This window comes from Chelonoidis abingdonii, chromosome 3 (assembly GCF_003597395.2).
Source record: "Chelonoidis abingdonii isolate Lonesome George chromosome 3, CheloAbing_2.0, whole genome shotgun sequence".
Lineage (NCBI taxonomy): Eukaryota > Metazoa > Chordata > Testudines > Testudinidae > Chelonoidis > Chelonoidis abingdonii.
This window is the reverse complement of record NC_133771.1, coordinates 212,623,986-212,647,877: the sequence shown is the minus strand read 5'-3', so window position 1 is coordinate 212,647,877 and position 23,892 is coordinate 212,623,986. Positions and strand designations below refer to the sequence as shown.

Sequence of the window (23,892 nt, the reverse complement as noted above, 5' to 3'; positions counted from 1 at the left end):
TTCAAATTGGGCTTTAAATTAAACCAGAAAGTAATGCTGCAATCTTGCTGATAGCAACCACTATGACTAAGGGTGCAGAACATTTCCCATTCCATCCTCCTGTTTTCATATACGCTACTCTCTCTTGCAGAGTAGTGGTGAAATATAGTAAAATTATAGGGGCATAAAACGAAAAGCAAAGGTGACTTCCACTCTTGCCTTGCTAGGGTGTCATCACTTGTACTCAAAATTATTATTTTGTTTAATCACTGTTATGACATCTATTATTATGAGTAGGCTTTGGTGCAGAGGTGGGTTTTACTACACAAGGTGAATATGGTCAGAAAGAATCACATTCTGATCTCCTTTGCTAGGATGTTCCACAGCCGCCCAGCACTGAAAATACCTCCAACTCTTGACAGCTTCCCTTTGGACCCTTCCACTACTGTGTTCCTGATAAGCACAGCAGTCTTGGAGAGCTAGGGATGAAGAGGCAGGTGCTGCGGAAGCCTTGTCCCAGCCCATCATCACAGTGCCTCTGTGGAATCTTGCTTCTTGTCTCCTTTTACCTCCAGATACTAGATTTGCACTAACATTTTTTTAAGCAAATTAAATAATTAGATATCTAAGAGGTCATCTTTGTACCCACAGTTAACTGCAGGAAGCAATTTTTTAGCAAGAGTAAAATGATACCTGCAAAAAATGGAGGCGGGATTCAACAAGAAAGTCGGTCCATTGTCAGTATGATAGATTAGGAAAAACTATCCTGGGTCTGTGTATTCTCATTTCTCTCCCAGTATGAAATAAACCCATTCTAGAAGTCCAGTTCCTCTGACTGCTCAGAAAGCCAGGACACTATTATTTTTATTATGCTTTTTAGTGAAAATTGAAGGAAAGTATCCATTAAGCATTTCAGCCTTTGCTTTGTCATCTATTATTTATTCTCCTTCTCTGTTAAGTAGCAGAGCTACACTTCCATTTGCCATCCTCTTTCTTCTTGCGTACTTCATACTTTTTCTTATTCCTTTTGCTGTCTTTGCTAATCTGTGCCTCATTCTGTGCCTGTGCCATTCTTTTTCTGATTTTGCCCCTTAACTCAACTCTGTGATTTCTCTTTTAATCCATTTTATGCAACTCCCTTTCCAGTCACCAGAATTTTTAAACCTCATGGTACTTCTAGAATATATTGATCTTTTACTTTTCATATTTTGCCTTTAAGTGACAGCGAGTTCACTGCTGCACATTGAATTTTATGTTCTTCAGAAACTTCCCATTACCCCCCTTTAGATCTTCTGATCATGGAACTTCACTCACAAGCTAATTTTGAAGTCTGACTTCAGAGACTCTTCAGAAGGAAAGTCCTCCAGAACTGCAGGCAGTCTGAGGAAAGGTCACTGATACCCTAACCCTTGTGCTTTCATGGAAATAAGCATACCACTTGGAATGCACGTGATTTATGCAGAACTGTAGAGACTTTTACAAAACCTTGAAGACCAGTTTAATTTTGATCATAAATATCAAAAGGACACGTGACTACCAATCTCACTGATGAATTACTCAACAGCTGTGCCTGAGATTACCAGTGATTATTTCAATGACTTCCTACGAAGTGCAAGATGAAATAGGTTCTTTACATAATACACAGAAGCCCAGTTTCCTTGTCTGGAAACAAGCTTTTGGATAGGCCCATGAGTAACTGTTGTTATTGCATAAATTATTGGTATATCACCCGAGATGACTAATTACAAGTTCAAAATGGAAGTGTTGCTGAGCAATTATTCAATGAACAACAGAATTTACAAGACCATGGGATGGACAATATATAATTGTAACAGGGAGCACTGGGCCTTTTAAGGCGGACTACAGGCCCAGCATGGCTGCTACACTATGAAAGAGGTGGAAGACATGAATCTCATAGCAAGAAACTTTATCACGCTAAACAGTGTAAGAGTTATAATAAACTATTAAATTCATGACATAAGACCATGGCCAATATCCCAGCAAATGGCAATGTTCAGAGTATTTCAAAACTTAAAGATACAAAGTACTTGCCCTACAAGAGAAAATTAAGGGGTAAATAAGGTGATGAACTAGACTTTCCCAATGAAGTTATCACTGTGTTCTGTGTGTTTCAGAAATGCATTGCTTCAAAGGTAAGGCAGTCTTTGACGGAACAACAACCTCCTGTGTCTTACATACAACACTCCTGTTAATACACCCTAGAATGGTGTCTGCCCTTAGTGCAACAGCATCACACCATTGACTCATATTTAGCTTGTGGTCCACTATAACCCCCAGATCCTTTTCTGCAGTGCTACCACCTAGCCAGTTGTTCCCCATTTTGAATTTATGCTTTTGAATTTTCCTTCTGACTGCAGTACTTTGCACCTTATTGAATTTCAGCTGATTGATTTCAGACCAATTCTCCAATTTATAAATGTCATTTTGAATTTAATCCTGTCCTCCAAAGTGCTTGCAACCTCCCCCAGCATGCTGTTAGCCACAAATTTTATAAGCGCACTCTCCACTCCAGGATCTATGTCATTAATTAAAATCTTGAGTAGAATTGGGCGCTGGACAGACCACTGCAAGCCCCGAGTTGAAGTGTCCTCTCCCTCCCAGCTTGACAGCAAACACAGATAACTAGTCTGAGTATGGTCTTTCAAATAGTTGTACGGGTATCATATAGAAATTTCATCTAGACCACATTTCCCTGGTTTGCTTGTGAAAATGTCATGTGAAACTATGTCAAAAGCCTTACTAATGTCCAGATATATCATGTCTACTGCTTCCCCATTATCCACTAGGCCGGTTATCAGTCAAATAAAGAAATTAGATTGGTTTGTTTCTTATCTGCTCCATGTTTATTACATGCTCTTAGTCTACAATTAGATAATTCAGAGAATTTAATTCTTTTCTACCACTTTGCATCTGTAACTAATCTGAATCTGTTAATGTAACATTTTAATAAAGCACTTTACTGTGCTTATTACTTTATAAGACATTTAATATGAATTTTTGCAAGCCAGTGAAGGTTGTTTGCTTTTGCATTGGTAGCCATCTCCCTATTTGTAATTTCACTGAAAGAAAGTAGTTAATTAATTTTAAATAAAAATATAAAGTACTTTAGTCACGGTCTATACAGTCCCTTTATGTTAATATACTTTGTTATAGTAAAACGTTTACTTGAGCAGTCCTGCACGGTGAAACACATAGAGCTCATGATCAAGAGTGGAGTTGCTGGAAGGATTAACTCGAACAAAATTCTGGATCAGAAGGAATTCGGGCACAAGGTGTGGCACTGTGATGATGCAAAAGTCTTTGTCCTGAAAAGTTTGACAAAGAATAAACACTCTGTATCAGTCAATACACAACAAACAGGTTATTAGTGATTTTAAAAACAAGTTTTAAACAGGTTCCCACTGAGTCTTAAGAAAAAACTTACATATAAATGTAGATCAACATTTAAAAAGGACACAGTGCTGCAAGTATAATTCTCACCTACACTCTGTGGCACTCTGTCCCTCTCTAGTGGATCACATATAGATGTTGATGAATTTTGGCTACAAGTCCAGCCATACCTTTTAGCTGAACCTCATGCTCTAAGATCCAAGGTCCCCTAAATACAACTTTTGTTTTAGTGAGGACCCAATCAGACAGCTTACTGTACCCATATGCCACTTCCGCATATTGCTCCATACCATCTGGAAGGATAGAGTGCTCTGAGATCTGTCAGGACCATGCCGAGGCATCACTCAGAGGGCAGAGTTAAGGTTGTGGGATGGAGGATTGTCTCTGTGGATTTTAGAGCAGTTTGAAATATCAGCTTTTAAACCAGAAATGTACTTGTTAGTGCAGAACTTCCTGAGGATCTCCTGCAGAATGTAGGCAGAGAATAACTAATATGTACAACACACATTCTCAGAAATGGCCTCAGTGGCAGGACTCGAAGTACATGTGTGCTTCCCGGGTTCAATAGCCACAGCCTGTAACTCTGAGTTAGCCTCCTATTCTGACATCAGGCTGGCTGCAAATACTCTGACTTGCAACAGAGCCCCAGTTCTGCTGCATGTACACAAATTACTTTCTCTGACTCATCAACCTAGCTCAACCAACCTTGTAGATCCAACTTTGATCTTGAATAACTTTTAAAATATTGCTTCTCACAGGGGTGGTGGGTGCTGATCTCTAGCAGAGATCAATCCCAAGAGGATGAAATCAGTTTGTGGTGAATCGGAGCCAAAGTTTGACTCCTTGGGGTACACAAAAAATTATAGGAATTCTAAAATGTTGATGTTACATGATTTGGGGGGAGCGGCTGTACCTTGACAACTCGTTGACCAAAGAGCATCACATTTGGATAATTAGCCCTATCCCAGATCCCCATGAAGCACAGCAATTTTCAAGACAACGAGAGTAAGAATGTGAATTTCAGAGCACTCTGGAAAAAAACCCAAAACACTGTTAAATTGTAAGCTAATCTCAACTTTTATCCATTGTAGTGCTACCACCCCACAATAACAAGTGATTCCTCACAGAGATTTCCTTTCCACAGGCCCCTAACGCTGGTGTGTAGGGGTGGGTCCCCTAAAAGAGGGGGGAATCAAACTATGTACAAGTTACAAGTGATTTTATTTCTTATCATACCATTTTCATTCACTTTCAAAGAAATGACTTGTTTCACCTTAAGTTTTCATTTATACGTACTGGAAAGAGGTTGAAAACATATTGCAAGAAATCCAGTGACCTGCAACCAAGAGCAAACACTTTTATGTGAATAAACAGAAGCATATTCAATATGTACTACATATTTCAAAAGATTTCTCTCCCCCATCCATCCAGGCAGCACTTATTCATACTTCCTAATCGGAAATTACATCTAGTTCAGCACTAATCAATTGCAGAAGTTGTATGTTGTACTTCAATTGTCATTTTCTAGCGCCTAAGGCAGCACTGCAAGCAACAGTAAGCTTAGAGATTTGAGCTTGTTAACTGAAGAGAAGTCTCCTCTGTGCGAGAAAGAAAGAAAAGTAAGATGATGTTTACTCAGAAGCATCCTGCAGAAGACTTTTAGAAATTTTGCCAGAGCAGCATTAGTGCCCAGTAAGTCTGATCACCAGGGGGTACAAAGAGTTGTAGCTAAGGACTAAGGTATTTCCATCATGCACCAAAAGACTTATTGATAAACTAATATCCATTTAGTAGACCTATCCAATACTTTTAAAACTAAAACTAATATCTATACTTTGAAATTTGTTCCTGTACATTTTCCTTCTTTTCACTTTTCACCTACTGGTTTGGAATAAATCCTCTTTCTTTTCCCTGGTGAAAGTGAAACGTAATGTTCAAGTTGAGTAAGGCAATAGAAACTTAATTATTTTATCCGGTTTCTGCTACATTAAAGAATATGAAACTGTTTTAAACTCAGCAAGAGTTATGTGCTTTATTTCTACTCTCCCAGAAGAGAAAAAAGTATGTATTTTATATGCATCCTACACTCACATGCACAGTTATTTCAAAAGACTAACAATGGTGGCAGTAAACAATTAAAGTAAATAACCTTCCTGTGGTTTCAGTCCCAATAAGAATGGAAAGAGTAATAATTTTTAATTGAGGTGTTTATAATCGAGTGAATAAAAGTGAAACTTTATGAAAATACAATGACTCCACATGTTGGGATTGGGATTGTAGAACCAAAATAATACAGTAACACATTCACCTATCCTGTATAATATAAATGTAAAGCTATGCTTAATTGAGAGGAGTCTTCCCCCCCCCACACACATATATAGTAAATCCATGACAACGCAATGTCTCTTTCTCCAACACTCGGTATCTTCTTGACAGGAGTGGGCTGAAGAATGGGGACAGCCCCAGAGGAAACAATTTTTTTTCTGTCATTAGCAAAGGATCAAAGAATCTAATTTCAGATAGACTGGAAGTTTAGTTCATTCATATCACTTCCTGTCCACATTCTGGCTCTAGATTTAAAGAGATGAAAACATTTGATAACTAATGGATAATACAAATTCTTCATTACTGAATTCTCCTTGAAGGGTAAAAGATAGTGACTTCTCAGTAACTGTTACATTTCTGCAAATTACTACTCTTGGATCTGTGCTCATGCATGCAAGTTCAGCAGGAACTCCTTCAGTACAAAACTCTAAGATACCACTCCCAGTTTAGATTATCTCATGCCATCCCCTCTGATACCTATTCTACCGCCAGTGCTCTAGTGGTCAGTTTCTTTCACGGAAAAAGGTAAACATACACTCATAACATAACTCAAGTAAAGTTAAAGATAGACACATATATATTGTATATGATTATTATTATATATATTTAAGTCACAAGATTTACAGACAACTCAACTGCATGGACAAGGCGGCTATTTGAGCGTTAAGCTTAGAGAAAAATAGTTACAGGTAAGTAATGATCTCTTTCCCAGAGATATCCATCGTGGAGTCTGACTGATTCCAAAGATTTGAAAAAAATTAAAGGAGACTGCAATCTGTAGTATATAATGATAAACAAGGTGAGCATACCTTGAGCAGCAGCAACAATAGCGTGTGTGAAGGGGGAAAGTCAAGAGAAAAATATAAAGGTTGACAAATAAATTAAAGATACACCCCCCAGCAAAACAAAACTGCTAGAGGGCAGAAGAGCTGGATGTTCTTAACCCACAAATAGGTCCTGTCTACATGGTGGAAATTTCCCAGCACAGCTGTAGTCCTGCTTTGGAGCAGGGGGTTGGACTAGATGAGCTCCTGAGGTCCCTTCCAACCCTGATATTCTATGATTCTGTAGCAAAATAACTATTCCACTATAGCTGTTCCATTACATTGGGAGCTATTCCAGAATAACTCTCCCATATGGACATACTATTACAAAATAAAAGTGATCTTATTATGGAATAATCACTCAATTTCTCGTTTATTTTAGATTAGAGTGTCCACATGGGAAAATTATTCCAGAATAGTATAGTGGAATTCAGTGATAGCTGTGCCCATTGATTTCCCTTGGTATACAACCCATAGATTTGTAAAACTGATAGTTCAAAGCTGGATTTCTCTCTCAATGCTGAATCTAGGCAAGACTGCTTGGTAAAAAACATACAGAAGGTTATATGGCTGCTTTGCATCTCTCCTGAATGCGAACATAGTGGATACTTGCATATGTAGCACATATCCTCTCAATATAACTTTTCCTTTTCCTTCCAGGTACGTGACAAGGGAATGTCTTGTGGGACACTGCCGAATCTTACACGTAACAGGATTTCCTGACCCAAGAGGCATGATCCTGACCCTCCTTCCTTGTTTACAAAAACCTGATTATCTTTTTGAAACATAGCCGCCTGTTGGGATACTAAAATATTGCAAGGTTCTTAGAACAATTAGGACTGCCATCGTATCCAGAAAATAGGATGCTGCTGATACTCAATGGGGTGCATAACACCTTTTTTGGGTGGGGATGGGGGCTCCTCATTCCAAGCAGGGTGCATCTTTGGTGAATCCAGTTGGTATTGAAAGAATTTTGAAGTCCACTCCTAATTATACTTTGTTTCTGGACTACCACTAAGTGAAGCTTAGATTTTGTAAGTCACTGAGGGTCTCCTGAGCTGTCTCATGTGGAAATGTGCCATAGGTATTTCAAATAATGTTACAGTCAGACTCAAAATTCATAACTTCATCTCTAGGAAACACCTGTTGGCTCTGGTAAATCATCTGTCAGGCCCACAGTGATACACATCTCATCCTGGAGAAGTGGAATCTAGCAGAGCTGCTACATACTGTAATTCTTTCTGAGGAACAAACTAAACTGAGACTTTGAGTATGTCTACATGGGGAAATTTACCAACATACTTACGATGTATAATTATACAACTGTAGTTAAACTGGTATAAACTCGTGTGCACTCTCTTATTTCCAAATAAGAGTGTCCATGCAGAAATTACACTGATATAACTACAGTGGCATAATTGTGCCCGTACATTTCCACATGTAGACAAGTTCCTAGTGAGTAAACTACCTCATTCTTGGAGACTCATCCTTGCAGACTATTTAAGAGTGTTTTCTGATAAACCAATCATCTAGATCAAGAGCATCATTCATTCGAAAGAGAGGGTCAAATTCTATGTTTATGGTCTGTGGCCTGGGGTATAAATTTAGGACTATATGCTCCCCATAGTGCACAGTGTCAGTGAGAGATATACACAGAGATCAAAGGGACAATAAGACATATGAGTCAACAGTGTGATACTGTTGCAAAAAAAGCAAACGTGATTCTGGGATGCATTAACAGGTGTGTTGTAAACAAGACACGAGAAGTCATTCTTCCGCTCTACTCTGTGCTGGTTAGGCCTCAACTGGAGTATTGTGTCCAGTTCTGGGCACCGCATTTCAAGAAAGATGTGGAGAAATTGGAGAGGGTCCAGAGAAGAGCAACAAGAATGATTAAAGGTCTTGATAACATGACCTATGAAGGAAGGCTGAAAGAATTGGGTTTATTTAGTTTGGAAAAGAGAAGACTGAGAGGGGACATGATAGCAGTTTTCAGGTATCTAAAAGGGTGTCATCAGGAGGAGGGAGAAAACTTGTTCACCTTAGCCTCTAATGATAGAACAAGAAGCAATGGGCTTAAACTGCAGCAAGGGAGATTTAGGTTGGACATTAGGAAAAAGTTCCTAACTGTCAGGGTAGTTAAACACTGGAATAAATTGCCTAGGGAGGTTGTGGAATCTCCATCTCTGGAGATATTTAAGAGTAGGTTAGATAAATGTCTATCAGGGATGGTCTAGACAGTATTTGGTCCTGCCATGAGGGCAGGGGACTGGACTCGATGACCTCTCGAGGTCCCTTCCAGTCCTAGAGTCTATGAGTCTATGAATATAAATAATAACAAAACATTTTGTTATTTTGGTGCTTATTGTTGCACTCATCAGTGAGAAAATCTGTTACCATTAGGACCACTGCCATTTCTGATCTTTGTTTCTCTTCCTTCAACATCCTCCTATCTCTCCCTCATTTCTCTCCTTTATAAGTCTCCTACATTCTTTCCCCTACATTTTCTTCCCTGCAGCAACTCTCACTTTCAATCCCCTACTTCCAATTCAGTGTGTTTCACTGCCAACCCCCACCCATATTTATTGCTGAGTGATCAGTGACTGAATAGTTAAGGCTGACACCCAAGTGTCATCATGGATCTGTAAAACTGACATTCCAATCAGATTAACAGAGGAATTGACTCCTCTGGGTCATTGTTCCAAGACATCTGCAGACTCGGGCACACGCTAGCAGGCAAATATTGTGTACACACAGTTCATGTTTAGAAGACTACTCTCTACAGTCGCCAGGGCTAGAAATCTACTTTAAAAAGTTTAGATTCTGGAGCATCCAAATAAGTCATATGGGCCACATAAATATCTTATGCAGGCTGGATCTGGCCTGCATGTTGTATATCTGACACCTTTCATCTAGATAAGGAAGGACATTCACTCATCTATGAAGGCTCACGGTCACTATCACCAAGCATTTGATGGAAACATGCAGCACCGATACCAACCCAACAGGCAATACACGGTATTGTTGCTGTTTCCATATGAAATCTGAAATACATTCCATGCTTGAGATGTATCCTTATGTAAATATCAACAAGGTCTAGAGCACACACATATTATTGTTATTTATTATTTGTATTGAGGTGTACAGCACCTCACAGCTTTCTCTCCCTGCAGTTTAGCATTCTGACTCTGGCTTCCTTCTTTTACCATTGCCTCCCTTGTTCCGAGGGAGAGGGCAGTCTATATACTGCCCTCCTCCAGAGAGTTCCTCTTGATTGGCTGGATGAGAGGAGAGACTGCCACACCATACCCACAGGGCTCCTAATCCCAGGCCTGTAAAGGAACAGAGTCCTGGAGTCCCTCCCCCACGCCATTCAATTCCTTATTCCCTGGCACTGCTTCCTCTTTTCCTCTACCAGGCCATTTCCTGGATCTTTGTTCAGTCTAGCTCCCTGGCATGGGATCTTCTGGCCTCCTCCACTCTAAAAAGACAGGTACACTCCATTACAGGACATGTGAGCCTTGTTCCACTGCTGCAATTAGTATTTGGCCCAAAAAAGATGGCTGCTTATATTGCAACTTGGTAACTTTTCTGTCATAGGGCACCCCATCACAGGAGATGGTGAAAAATTTTAGGTGGAAGGTGAATGCTTCATAAAGTTATGAGTGAATGCACACAAAGAGTTAAATGGAAATTAATTCAACCTTAACTGCAGCAGATGCTGTCACTCCCATAGTTGCCTTAATAAATCAGGGTTCCGTTAAGCTGTTATTAGAAACTAGAAACCGAATACCTATATGTCTATACTTGCCTTGTTTCATGTTTCTCATCAATACAGAATAGCTGAATACAGAAAGCAGTTACAGCTCCTCTGTACACAGGATGAAAGGAATCTCTCGCGTCAGTCTCTAAGGTAGGTGTCCCAGCGGCTTTCAAATCTGTGCCAATGACATCATCTACTGGCAATTCAGCACTGGAAACAGTGTTTACACCCTCCTTCTGCAGCAAGAAGAGACAAGGGACCAAACTGAAACCACATTTCCTTTTTTTGTGTTTGTTTAATGAGTCTTTTGTTGCATCATTCTTATCTTACAGCATTCCCAGCAGAAATACAGAGTTGTATTTCACCCAGCACACTACTTTCTGCCATATCTAGAAGTTTAGGGGGGGCATCTGATGGCTATAAAATGATTAATGCTTGCAGTAAGAGGTTTGAAATAAAGACAACAATATGTTTGGGAACAGATATTTCTCATTACTGTCCCTATGTGGAACAGTAACAGAAATTTAATCTTAGGAAATATTTTCCAGTGTAAAAATTTGGAAGAACAAAAATGAGAGCAATTCAGAAAATGTCATCTTGGAGATTAACAACTGCTATATTTGAAGAAGAAGAGACTAGTTTTGAAAATATACTGAAAGGAAGAATAAAAGACAGATACAATTGTTTAAAATTCTATGGCCAAATTCTCTGCTAAGTTTGACCCCATACAAAATCAAATTACTTCAGTGGGGTAGCAAAGAGTATAAATCATGACATAGTCTTGCATAGTAAGGGAACCTGCGTCATCTCACTTAAAGAAACGCTAATTTCCTATGTATGAATAGTTGTACTTCATAAACATTATTCTTTGTTGCTTAAAATTTTTTTCCTCTTAGATCTGCATGGAATAATTCAGATTTGGTATATTGGTCTCCCTGAGATCCAGTACCAAATCTACCAATATACTAAAATTGATTACTACTGTATAGCTCTCAAATGAGAACTTTGCACAAAATATCCATACCTTATACGTATTTAAAATAATCAATCCACTCAATGTGCGTCATGTCAATTGATTTATTATAACCTGCTATGTCACTTAAATGCTAATATTGAATAAAGATTTTATAACAAATTATTTCACTTTAAAGACTGGAAGCAAATCACAGTGTCAATACAGTTGGGAAACAGTCAATTATTGACATTTACTTTCAAATTCACCGTTCATTCCAAGTGAATTTAACATTTCCCCAACACAGGCCCAAATAATAGGATTTCGGTAGGAAATCTAGCAGCTGTTTGCCTGAGGAGGAAATTTAGAATCTGCCTTTCTCTAGTCAGGGGGTAGAATGCAATGTGGCCCTTCTGCAAGGGTTCTTGGTTACTGGAGTCACATAACTATGGATTCCCTGACTACAGCCAGGCCCCATGAGGTCTCCTAGTGCGGTCCTGTTATGAGCTAGACAGCCCACCTCTCTATATGCACATGCAGACATGCATGGAAAACAGTTTTGCCAGCTCCAAGTGTTCAAAAATCTTGTGACAGGCCACAAAAATTAATGATCTGAAAAAATAACTTTTCTTTGTCCTCTAGTTATTCAGCATTTAGGTAACACATTTCCAAACTTTTCTCTGGAACCACAAGGGCTAGAATCTTATCTTTTTTTTTTAAATGAAAGCTGAGATTCTGTTCTAATAACATGGCTCCAGGAGCTGAAGCTTTAAGAAAAATACCAAGTATTGCAAAAGTTGGCAACAACAGGAAAGCCTTGGATGGCCACGTGCCAAAAAATGAATTTAATTCAAAAATGCACTGATGATGAGCATTTTGATAAACTCTCGATTGTACCTGGACCTCACCTCTGAAACAGTATTCTGAACACTTTCTGTTGTAGAATGTGAGGTGACAATATCCAAGGTTTGGGGAAGGACATCTTCAGTTTTAGTGCCCATCTGAAGAGAAAGTGATCAGTAACACATACAAATTAACATTCGTGAATCATTTGTTTTCCTATGGATCACTAATTCTGGACATATTGAGCGCTCATTCATAACTCTGATCCCTTTTAAATCAATGTAAAAACTCGCAGCGCTTTTGAAAGTCCCCTCTATGGACCACTACATAGTGTAACTGGCTCATGACTCTTGCCATTTAAAATAGTCCTTTTAAAACCAAATTACGTCTGCAGACAAAGGCAGCTTATTGCAACACCAAGGACAATAAAAACACATACAAAAACATTCCAGAGTATTCCGCTTGGTTTCTTCATCCCAGATTCCTTTAGCAGATAGAGATTCATTTAGTCAGGCTGTTACTGCAACTAAACTGGAATCTGGCTATCCTAACTCCACCTTCCTTGCCATCTGCTTTACCAGATTATGTTGGCTTGTAAAGGCTGCATCTGAACAAGTAAATTTCATATAGTTTTGATTCATCATCCCTGTAGCTTCACCAGTGGTAGCAACAATGGAGGCTATAGTGTAGACAGGACACTATACTGTAGACAGGGGATTTTTACTACTTCTCTTAATTCTACAACATAGTGGCAAAAATGCCAAAGCTTGGTCTACACTAGTGCTTCTCCCACAGCGGAGCTTCTCTGGAGTTCACTTACAGCTATGGTGTTTATTAATGTAGACAAGGCCTAAGTGCCCAGCTCCCAGAGTGTTACAGAATGCAAGTATACTCATAGTCAGCCAACCAGTCAGTGGGCAGTGCCTTCCCCAAAGCTGCATCAGGGCCAACTTCATTCTAGCTATTTCCTCCTCTGTTTTCCAGATGCTTCAAGACAATTCAGATGCCAGTGGTTTCAAAATAATCCTAATGACTACTTCATAACTTCCCTGAGCCTTACTGCACAGGAGTGTATTAATGCTCTTAAAAGTATTGCAAAAGAGTTGGAAATAGAGGGACCCTAATAGTCTGACATCTTCAAAATCACAGGAGTAATTTTGTAAAAGAACAGACAAGCAGATTTATAGTTAAGTATTTACCCAACTCCAGTGGATCTTGCTAGATACTTTAACTACTCAGGCTAGTCTTGCTACATCTATACTACACACCACTGGCGGCAGCAGATAGTGTACATGGAGCTAATATGGCACAGTGAAAAGCAGGCTGTGTCCACACTGCAGTATGTAGCTATAAGTGTCAATGAAAGGCTCTGGCAGAGGGGAGGCAATGGAAAAAGGCTTAAACAGCTCCCCACTGCTGGAGTCTTTCACTGCAGCGAGGAAAGACTTGCAGTGGGAAAGCGTTTCCTCCACCAGAGCCTTTCCCCATTCCTGGAATCTTTCCAGGGAAGGGATCCAGCAGCAGAGAGCTGGCAGAGCCTTTCCCCACTGCCAGAGCCTTTTCCTGCAGGGAGGCAGTGGGACACTACACTGCTATAAAGAGCAGTGTAAACAGGGAGGCATGACTTGGGTGAATAAAGAGCCACATAGTGAGACTAAGCATAGTCTGGCCTCCTCTTTTGCATGTATTTTTTTAAACAAGCAACAAATAATCTCAGTTTTTATCCTTCTGAATTTATGACTACGTTTCTAGTGTTTTATTGAAAAGGCATCCTGTTTTTTGATAGTTATGGCATTTATTTAAATGTCCAATGAATTATGGTTAGTAATATTACCTGAATATCCATATCATGGGCACTAATACATTCAGAGTTTTGAGATAAAACAGATTCTGCTTCTTGACTTGTTTGGCTGCTTTTTTCTTCATCTGAATAATGAAAAGGAATAAATGCATCAAACAAGCTTACAAAATGGAGCCATAAACATCAGAATCACAGCAGTACATAAAGTATAACCCTCAGCAGAACACCACCATTAAGATATTTCTTATGATCATAGTTAAGATTGAGCCATTACATTCATTTTAGAAAGACTTCAGCATATCTGATTATTTACTCTGAAGACAAAATTTGTAGAGGTCATTTAAAAACAGAGGACTTGAACAAAAGATAACCTGGAAGAAATTCCTGACTAATACTGTGTTTAGATGTAAAATTAAATTTGGACTCTAACTGAAGGGGGACAGTGTGGGTCAATGGCTGAACTACTAATTGGATAGTCTGTCTCCTAGCATTCAGTAGCCATCTCTGATGTAAATCACTTAACCTGTCTCCATCAGTCTTTCCATCTGTAAAATAGAGATAATATTTCTCTAATTCAGAGATGCTGTGAGGCTTAATTCATTAGTGTTTGTGAAGAAGTAACACATCCTCAGATGGCAGGTGCCAGAGCAATCTGAAGTATTATGATTATCATCTATAAAATTAAGATAGTTAATCCCCTACCTTAAAGGGAGTACAGTTACATTTTATGGAAGTCTGCACTTTGAGATCCTGTGCATTTTAGTGGGAAATTATCACACAGTGCTTGAAAAATTGTCAGAAAAATTTGACATCTCAAAAGGCATAAATGAAAGTACTAGTCTACTCATAGTCTCATTCTTTTTTTAAATCCAAGGGTCACTAGTTTTCAGAATAAACTACTTACTCTACCTGCTATAGACACCCTTTACTCAAAAAACAAACAACCAGGAGATAAAAGAAAATTTCCCTTCTCTCCTTTCCCTCCCAGTCTACCTGAGGAACTCTCTCCACTTGCTACTTTTATTCTAGTTTTTTGTTGTTTTTTTTTAAACAGATTCTTAACCTTGGAAAACTAAAGACTATATTTTATGGGAGTGATGCTGGGCAATTTTTAAACTTTGGCCCTAGACAATAGTTTGGCTGGCAGTATAAAAGGGTTAATGGTGCCTCTCCTATCTTGTTATTTACCTATCTCCTCCATTGCAGCTGGTGCTTGCCTTTGGGGGCTCAGATCAGACTTATTCCAGGATCCTTTTACACAACTGCTGCAGCTCCTTTGAAGCACTGCAGCATCTGCATATGGATCTGGGAGCACATCTGAGCCTCGAGGATCTGCTAGACTGGCAACGGGTTTCACCTTCTTAGTATAAACCAGGGTTTTGGTTACCTATGATTTTCAGTAGCAGCCAGGAGTCTCTCCACTGGATGCTGAAGTAACTGCTTTAAAGCACTGTGTCAACTAGTTAGAAAGGATCTTTGGTATATTTTTCAGTCCCAAAAGCTGGACACTGGCTAATCTGCTTAATGAACACCCATTTTAGCAGAGGAGGCAGATAAATACAAAGAAAACAGTTTTTAAACTATGGTAAGTGAAGCAGGGACGAAAGGGCTCTATAATCAAGAAAGGAAAGGACAACACACATTCAAATTTACTGAGACTAGATTTTAAAGTCTACACAGCGTTGAGCACACTGACTGAGGTCAATGCCTAGTAATAAAAGCAATAATGACGGGATTCTGTTTTAGTCAATTGCTAACAGGTTAATAGTATTTTTTGGTGTCAAAAGTGATGACCAAAGCAATAGGATTCAATTAATTTTAGAGACTTGCCCTATCAACTTATACTTAGCCATTGAAAGACATGATATTTTTTATTATTTATACAGAGAAAGAGAATATGGTGTAAATAGAGTTTCTAGTATTACAGCTGAAACCAGTAAAATCCAATTAAAGCATAAATTTGAACAATAGAGTTAATTTTGTTAATATTGATAAACAACAGATTTCACAATTTTCACCATGTTCAACATTTTATTCACATGGACCAAATCCACAGCTGGTGTAAACGTCACTGAAATCAATGCTATGCCAATTTACATCAGATGATGATCTGGCCCAAGGTTGTTTCCTCACATTTAAAATGCTAAATGGCAGAAAAATACAGATAAAAATGTCCAGAATCAATTTCAGAATGTTTATGATGCATTATTGCATTTGATTGGTAATGGCTTAACTGCTGTGTACATATGACTTACCTATTTTACATTCATGTACTATTTGTGCAATAGGACCCTACTGAAATCTGACATTAATACAGCAGAAGTTGACTGCTGTGTTACTTTCATTCCATCTATGTGTTTGGCAGCCTTTGGGTAGCTGCTTGACAGCAATTACACAATTTTGGGAAAAAACAGTCTCTAAGGCTGCGCTGCCAGGTAATGAACGCTATATTCCCTCGGAAGTCAATGAGAGGTGAGATTACTCAACATCTTGCAGGAACGGTCCCTTAGTTTACAGTATAATATCAAGATGAGTTACTTTAAATAATCTGAAGTCCTACTGAAGTCAAATGTATATTCAATATGTGGAACCAAATATTAACTGATTACAGTTCATTTAAGTGAGAAACGTTTAAAAACATTGATGGCATCAACAAATTAAACCACCACAAAACCCCACAAAAACCCAATCAATTAAATAATCACCAAAACCCCACAACAATAAAATCTGGGATCCCTATATGTAAGCCATTTCATATATGTTAATTACCGGTAGATATCAAAATTCCCAAAAGTCACTTTCCAAATCCTGAAGACATATTCCTAGTTCATCTTTTTATATATTTAAAATGAAGTCTCTGAAGAGAAGCTTTAATTAACAAAAACTCTTCGAGATTTTAAGATAAAGTGTGCCAAAACAGTAACCTATGATTTTGAAGAGTTCTGAGCCCTCAGAGGGGGCTTCAAAACACTCTGCATGCTTTGTGCTGAGAAACCTAACTAACTTACAGTTAGATTCTCTGAAGTAATTAGTTATTGGGACAATCTCGGGCAATTTCATTTGTTAAATAATGAGTTCAAAGGCCTAAAATAATTCAGAATGATATTTTTTTTAAATGCTATAATCACTGTCAGAAGAAAAAATGTTGATGCAACGTGCAGGCAAACAAAAGTGCACATACTATATATAATATGTGGTTTCTCTAGGGGTATCACAGATGGGCTCCTTCACAGAAATGATCAAATGTCATCCTGATGGATCCAACAGTATTTCTCATTAATACACGCCTCCAGTTTACATATAAATATTGATGTTTCTGATTTTATACTAAAATGCAACCCTATAATGGCTCCTCCATCCAACACAGTCAAATATAGTTGCATCACTGTTATTTGTATATGTACCATACATGTGTGATCTGGAAGAACATTATCCATTGTAACTGTAACTGAAGTAAGAAAGACTTCAACCAAAAGAAAATTAAAAGGATTCTCTTTGTTAGGTTGATGGTAGACGTAAAAGTCAGCAGGATCAAAAAGACAGTTCAATAAGAAGTCTGATGAAAACCTCTTGAATCATTCCCACTGTATCATAGTGTTTTCTAGCAACCAATTCCTGACTCCATATAGAGTAACAGCCAAATTACTATAATCATCATGAAATGTAAGTGGGATATCAACATTACGTTAAACATAGATTTTGTATACTCTTTCATTTTATTGCCCAGTATTAGATTTTGAAAGGAAAAACAACCACCACCTGTGGTCTCCATGTACAAGGGCTAAAGCAAGTTAAACAGCTTGGAAATCATTATTATAGCTATTTATACATGAACATAGCATTTCTTGTACCATAGCTTACATTTTAAATATTCAGACTTTGAATTTATTAAAGATATAATGGCCCATATTTTCTGGTGGTATAAATTAACACAGCTTCATTCTCTTTACACCAGCAGACAATTTGGTTCCATATTTTCAAAGCAGTGCACAAATGGTGTACCCACAAAAATAAAAGTACTGATCCTGCAAGATATACCTATGCACTTAACTTTAGCCACATGAGTAATTCTATTGATTTCAAGCTTGTAGGTAAACCTGATTCTGCAAAGACTCATCCAGGGAATAACAAGATGCAATTGTTATAAATTGACTCTTTTTCTACCATAATCAAGCTATAACACATAACATTACTTTTTAAAAAATATACTTTTAAAGATGACAGAAAGGAGGGGGGAATTAGATGTATGCCTTTTTTTCCTGAATACTTCTTTAAAAAAAAAAAGCTTGAAAGGTTTTTTTGTTTGTTTGTTTTAATGTGCTGTTTTTTACATTAAAATTTTTGGGTCACCTGTTTTTCCTGACATTCTTTATGAATGACTGGAGATCCACAAGATTTATGACATCACACATGCCACATAAGTGAAACCTGATTAATTGAGAGCAGAAGTGGTTTTGTACAGACTGTTTACAACACTAACTTTCTGTTAATAGACATTAAACTCTAATACCTAACAAACAATAGGAAGAAATGCTCTTAATAATCAACTGAGGTGCAGATTTTGGAAAAATTTACCAAATAAAGTGCAAATTTTCAATAAAGAAGCCATGCAAAATGACAACAAATATAGGCACACACATTTTTGTAACCTCCAAGCAGCTAGTATATCAACTAATTTGGTAATAAATGTTTTATTAATAAATGTAAGCTAGCTTAATTTTTTTACTTTGATTTTAAAAACAACAAGAACCATTTTCCTCTGGGCCGCTTTGGCCAGACACAATAGACTAATTCTTTAAAGCATACATGCAATACTTACTAAGAATTTATTGGTGCAGCTTAGTGTTTTAAAGATATTTCTTAAAGTTTTGAAGATTAAGTTATTTAGTGTCTTTTGGTAAATATTCATCTGGCCTTTTAAAGACCCACTCCTGACCCTAATTTACATGGCTTTATAAGATCCATTCAGCTGACTGCGCACCTGGCCAACTGATCCTGAAGAAGGCTGACCCAGCATCCAAGGTTAGGAAAGAGGGGACCCCCACACACTACAGTCAAGAGGCTGGAGCTTCTCAACAAACAGTGGACTTGTAATAATGATTTTTCCTCCTCCCACAGCCGTATTTGTATGCCCAACACTGTCCTTCACCTAGGTCTGCAGTAACACTCCAGCAGCTCCAGGGGCAAGGAGGTGAGATGGAATAAAATGACTGAGTTCCTTTATTAACATGGTGGTTCTTTGCATGGGAGGTAAAGGCAAGTTGATAAGATAGCTAGGAGTGGGTTCTCTCCTCCATCCTCTTCCCTGAGGCTGACAGTGCTAGGATATCAGTGGGTGACTTGTTTTAGGCTGCTCAGTGACTCTCTTTTCTGTCTGAGACAAGGCATTAGAAGCATTCAATGAAACAGATAATTGTGGTAACTTCTTATTAGTGCTCATTCTTATTCTATTATCGATTATTAACAAATAGCAAAATGTAGTTGCCTGTGCAACCCCACCTCCCCACACACACAAAACTCTTCAGTGCTTCTTAAGTAAGAGCCCAGAGGATGACAGTGCATCATTGAGAGAACTTTTCTGCAATTCGTGCACCAACTTTATTATTAGCATTATCATTTATTTGTATTATGATAGCCCTTAAAGGGCAGGGCCCTATTGTGCTAGACACTATACAAACATATAACAAAGAGATTGATTATAAACTCTTCAGGTCAGGGACTAGGTACAAGACTATAGACAGAACAAGCAGACAGGACAGAGAGAAGGAGCACAAGGAAACAATGAGATACCACTAGTCAGCTGCCAAACTATTCTCAGACATTAGAATCAGCTTCAAAATGAGACCTTCAATTAACAGCCCAGTTGCAGATGACATCTGGGGGACCTGTCTAGTGCTTTAACTTTCCAAAATGTGAACTGTGTTTATATAATGTTACTGATCCTGAAAGATCCTCCAATCTCCTCAACAGTGACAAGCATATAATATCGAGAGACAACAGCTGTCAAACCTTCTTAACCCCCTTCCCCCATCAAGTAATGTGCATCGTGCAACCATCTCCATGCCAGATAGTCATTTTGTGTTTTCTGCTTGATGTAGAAAGTGTTGAGATAGACCATTCCAAAAGGTTTCCTTCCAACCTTATGAAATAATAAAGTATTTGGAAGTTAAAAATAAATGTAGCCTAACTGATTTTGAATCCATATCTTTTACCCTGTTTTTACCTGTTTCAATACTTGGCTCCTGTGGTAGTTTGAGAATATCATCAGGATGTGGCTTGCAGAGACCATGGAAAGGCCCCAGGTCAAAACAGTCATGAAGTAATTGTATATTCACTTCAGAGCACACACTCATGAAACCTACTGCAGTGCGATCATCCTGAAATATCAAAACAACATGATCACACTCTTAAAAGCTGCAAGTCTATATAAAAACATGAATTTGGGGCACAAGAAAAGGCCAGTATATTTCATACTTTTTATCTTAAATCCCACCTTAACAAAGCTACTTTGTACCAGGGTTTGAAAGATTTAAATAGGGATAGCCAGACTGGATAAGCCCGAAGGTCCGACTTGCTCAATATCCAGTCTCTGACAGTGGCTAATACCAGATACTTCAGAGGACAGTACAAGAAAATGTAATAATCTTAACTTAAATATGCACAGGGGAAGAATAAAAGAAATATTGTTAGCTATGGTCTGTAAGAGTTTTTGTGTTTTTCCGTGTACAATTTATAAATAATTATTGAGATACAAAACATAGCTAAAGATGGCGCTTTGTAGTTATACATTTCAGAAAAGATTCTTGCTTAATCTAAAACCGTTTTTAAGTAAAATCTGGATCTAGCTAAATACAATGGTTGCCTAATTACTAAACACTAGTGTACAAATTTCTTTGTGCTCTTAAATGGAAGAAAATATTTTATTTCCCTGTGACATGGTTTAATTCAGGGACAGGAAGCATAGTAATTATAAGCACTAGATAATTTAAATATCAAGCAACAAATGCCTTAATAGATGCACAGGCAGATATGACAGCGATAAGGACCTTGCATTGATGAAATAGCAGGTGACATTGGTTTAATGCATGGAACTGGAACTTTCCTGCACGTTACAATATTAAGCAAGAAACAGACACTGACAATAAAAATCATCATTGATTTTTCATTAAAACAAGGCAGGTAGAAGATAGCAACTTAATTTTTAGTATTATATGCAACCTATAGATAAAACAAATAACTGCTATATATATTTTTTCCTCCTATACTTAATAAAATATTGCGATAAAATGCTGGATTTGTCCAGCATTTTATTAAGCCACCAACACTTCAATAAAAATAAAAAAAAGTTTATTTTTTTTCCCAAACAACAAGTGATTGTTTGTTTGTCTTGTTTGCGTAGCTGAACAAAAGATGCATCTCTGCAGTTGTCTGGCTGCTATGTAATTTTAGGCCCAAGGCTCAGCAGAGGCTGATTAACCAATCCATCTACCATATGTGCAAAAAGAGGTTGCCAGCTTCATTCTCTGCAGGGAAAATTGGCATCTATCTTGGTTCACATGGAGGTGTCTTTCCAATCTGCAGCAGCATTGGCGAGTCTATACTATGAAGGCCTGAAGCACCTTTTGCAGTTTCATATTGAGCCATAAATGTATGATAGAAATATATTATTTATAAGATAGCTGTTTGTAATGTGTTATTACACTAATGGCTTATTGTTTACTGCTTGGTTTCAAACTGCAGTGATTACATTTTAAGGATTTTTTTTTTTAACTGTTTTGCTAAAGGAAGCAGATTTCTGGAGTTAAAGGAGGTTATAGCTCCTATCTGCCTACAATACTTCACAGAATTACAAAATATGGCAATTACATATTGTAAAACAGAATGCTCTTTTAGAAATGTATGCCCCTGAGACAATGTAAAATATCAGTGTTTTAAAAATCTGTTTCATGCTGGCCATTCTCATTTCTCTTTTAATTAAGAAACTAATTCCTGATTTTTGGAGATAGCATACATTTTCCTGCATGGATCAGGAGATGGAAACAAACTACAATATTCACTCATCTTGCCCATCTCTAGCATCTATGATTCTACCTTTTGGAGATATTTTTGACTATGTATCCTTGGTTACCAGTCATCACATGCAGTATTAATGTTGCTAGTGGATGTAATTTGGTTATTTATAATGCAAAGTGCCTAAAATAACAATAACTGATTTAAGATCACCTCTTCCAATTATCTCAGAAAAATCTACCAAATTGTCTAAATTGTAGCTTCATTTATATCACAATGAGAATCAAAATATACAAACTAATCATGCTGGGTTAGACAGTGGCATTTAGTCACAATCCTCCATTGGAGGCACAGGTTCAGGAGCATACAGGCGGCCCCAGGGGGAGCACTGAAAGGTAGTGCCTGCCTGCACATTCCAGTTGTGCTAGGGTGAATACAAACTGCTGCAGCCCATTAAAGGATGTAACATACTGCTCACGGTATGTCCAGCCGCCTCTGCACGGGAGGGGCAGAACCATGACTCCCTGCCCCTTTTCAATGAGTTGTTCCTGATGGAAACATTTCAGCAGTAATCTCAACGTTTCCTTGACCAGAGGGGCTGCTCTTCTGGATAGTTCTTTTATTAGCTACACAAGGGCAGGGATGCTCCTGACTGCCTCCCACAGAAGAGCTGGTCAAGGTCAAGCTCTCAATCAAGAGTAAATTCATACATTCCCATTCTTTTCTAAAAGAAGTTCTCATGTGACATACAATTATGATCTTATTGTCACTTAAGGCCCAAGTCTGCAAAGGGGCGAGCACTTGCTGTGAAGTACTGAGCAGCCTCAAAGCATAATGAGGTCAACATGAGTTAAAGTCATATGGATCCTCATAGACCATCAGAATCCCAAAGAAATGGGCTCTTAATTTGCTTGTTCTCAATCTCCTAATCTGTAGAATGGGTGACCCTGCCATCCTCTTAAGAATATTGTGAGGTACAAATGAGATTTGTAAAGCAACTGGGGATCTTCTGATGGAAAGGCATTTTAGAAATGCCAAGTGTTATTACTATTTATTACTGATTCACTTGTCATGTTCCATCCTTAAAGAAGAAACCCACTGTAAAAAGGCAATCATTTTCCTGAAAGAACTGAAAGCTTACTAGGAGAATGGCTGATTTTCTCAAGCGTCAAATGGCAATCAAAATTACAATTTTTGCTTTCTAAGGTATAGTTAGTCCTACTTAGTTCTTTTTTATTCAAGAAGCCAGTGCAACAGCTGTTAACAAATACAGCATAATGAACGTTAGGGATACCCAAGCCTACTGCATGTCAAGGACCTACCTCACAAACAACAGCATGGTTTTTTTCATCTTGAGCGTCTATCAGTTCTGCAAGGAAGTACTCTCCATAGGTTTCTCTCAGAATTTCATTCTGGTGCATGAAGATAGGCATGAGATCATCATAGTCTTCCACCCTGTAAAACAGATGTTCTCTTTTAGAGTCAGTTATGTCTTAAACCTTTCTAGTACTAGAATACTGATCCTTCACTCCCTAATTTGTTTTTCAGAGTGCAGGCAAATGATAACTTCTACACACAGTCAACTATTAATTTGATTTCAATTACACTGTCATTTTTAGAAAGCTGTAAACCAAAAACGACTGATACTTTCAGTGTTATATTGTTAAATATTTTTAAAATCTCTATGAATTTATTGTGATGCAGAGAAGGACAGAGAATGAACGAACAGATGTCTTGCTGGGCACACCAGAGGTAACTGAAAAGGGAAATTTGGAGAGCTTTTATTTCTTACAGCACAGACACTCTTTACAACACTTTAAACAAGAGATCTTATCAATGTAGCTCAAGCCATGACTGTAAACATCAACCACCTCTTTCCTTACTGGAGGTGTGGCCCCTGCTGAAGCAGAAACCAAGGATCCATAAGGAAACCCAACCCCAGGCATCTTCAAACAGCCAGGCCTAGTTATTACACCTCTGTGAA

The 23,892-nt window shown here is 38.1% G+C and overlaps 1 protein-coding gene across 1 annotated transcript in view; it reads right to left on the bottom strand.

Moving 5' to 3' along the window:
- CFAP61 (cilia and flagella associated protein 61) overlaps positions 1 to 23,892 on the bottom strand; it is a 200,388-nt gene that overhangs the window by 157,340 nt on the left and 19,156 nt on the right. Inside the window, 7 exon segments of the mRNA XM_075064507.1 lie at positions 3,166 to 3,305; positions 4,687 to 4,726; positions 10,351 to 10,538; positions 12,163 to 12,255; positions 13,932 to 14,023; positions 20,122 to 20,275; positions 23,231 to 23,363. Coding sequence (XP_074920608.1) covers positions 3,166 to 3,305; positions 4,687 to 4,726; positions 10,351 to 10,538; positions 12,163 to 12,255; positions 13,932 to 14,023; positions 20,122 to 20,275; positions 23,231 to 23,363 — 840 coding nt within the window.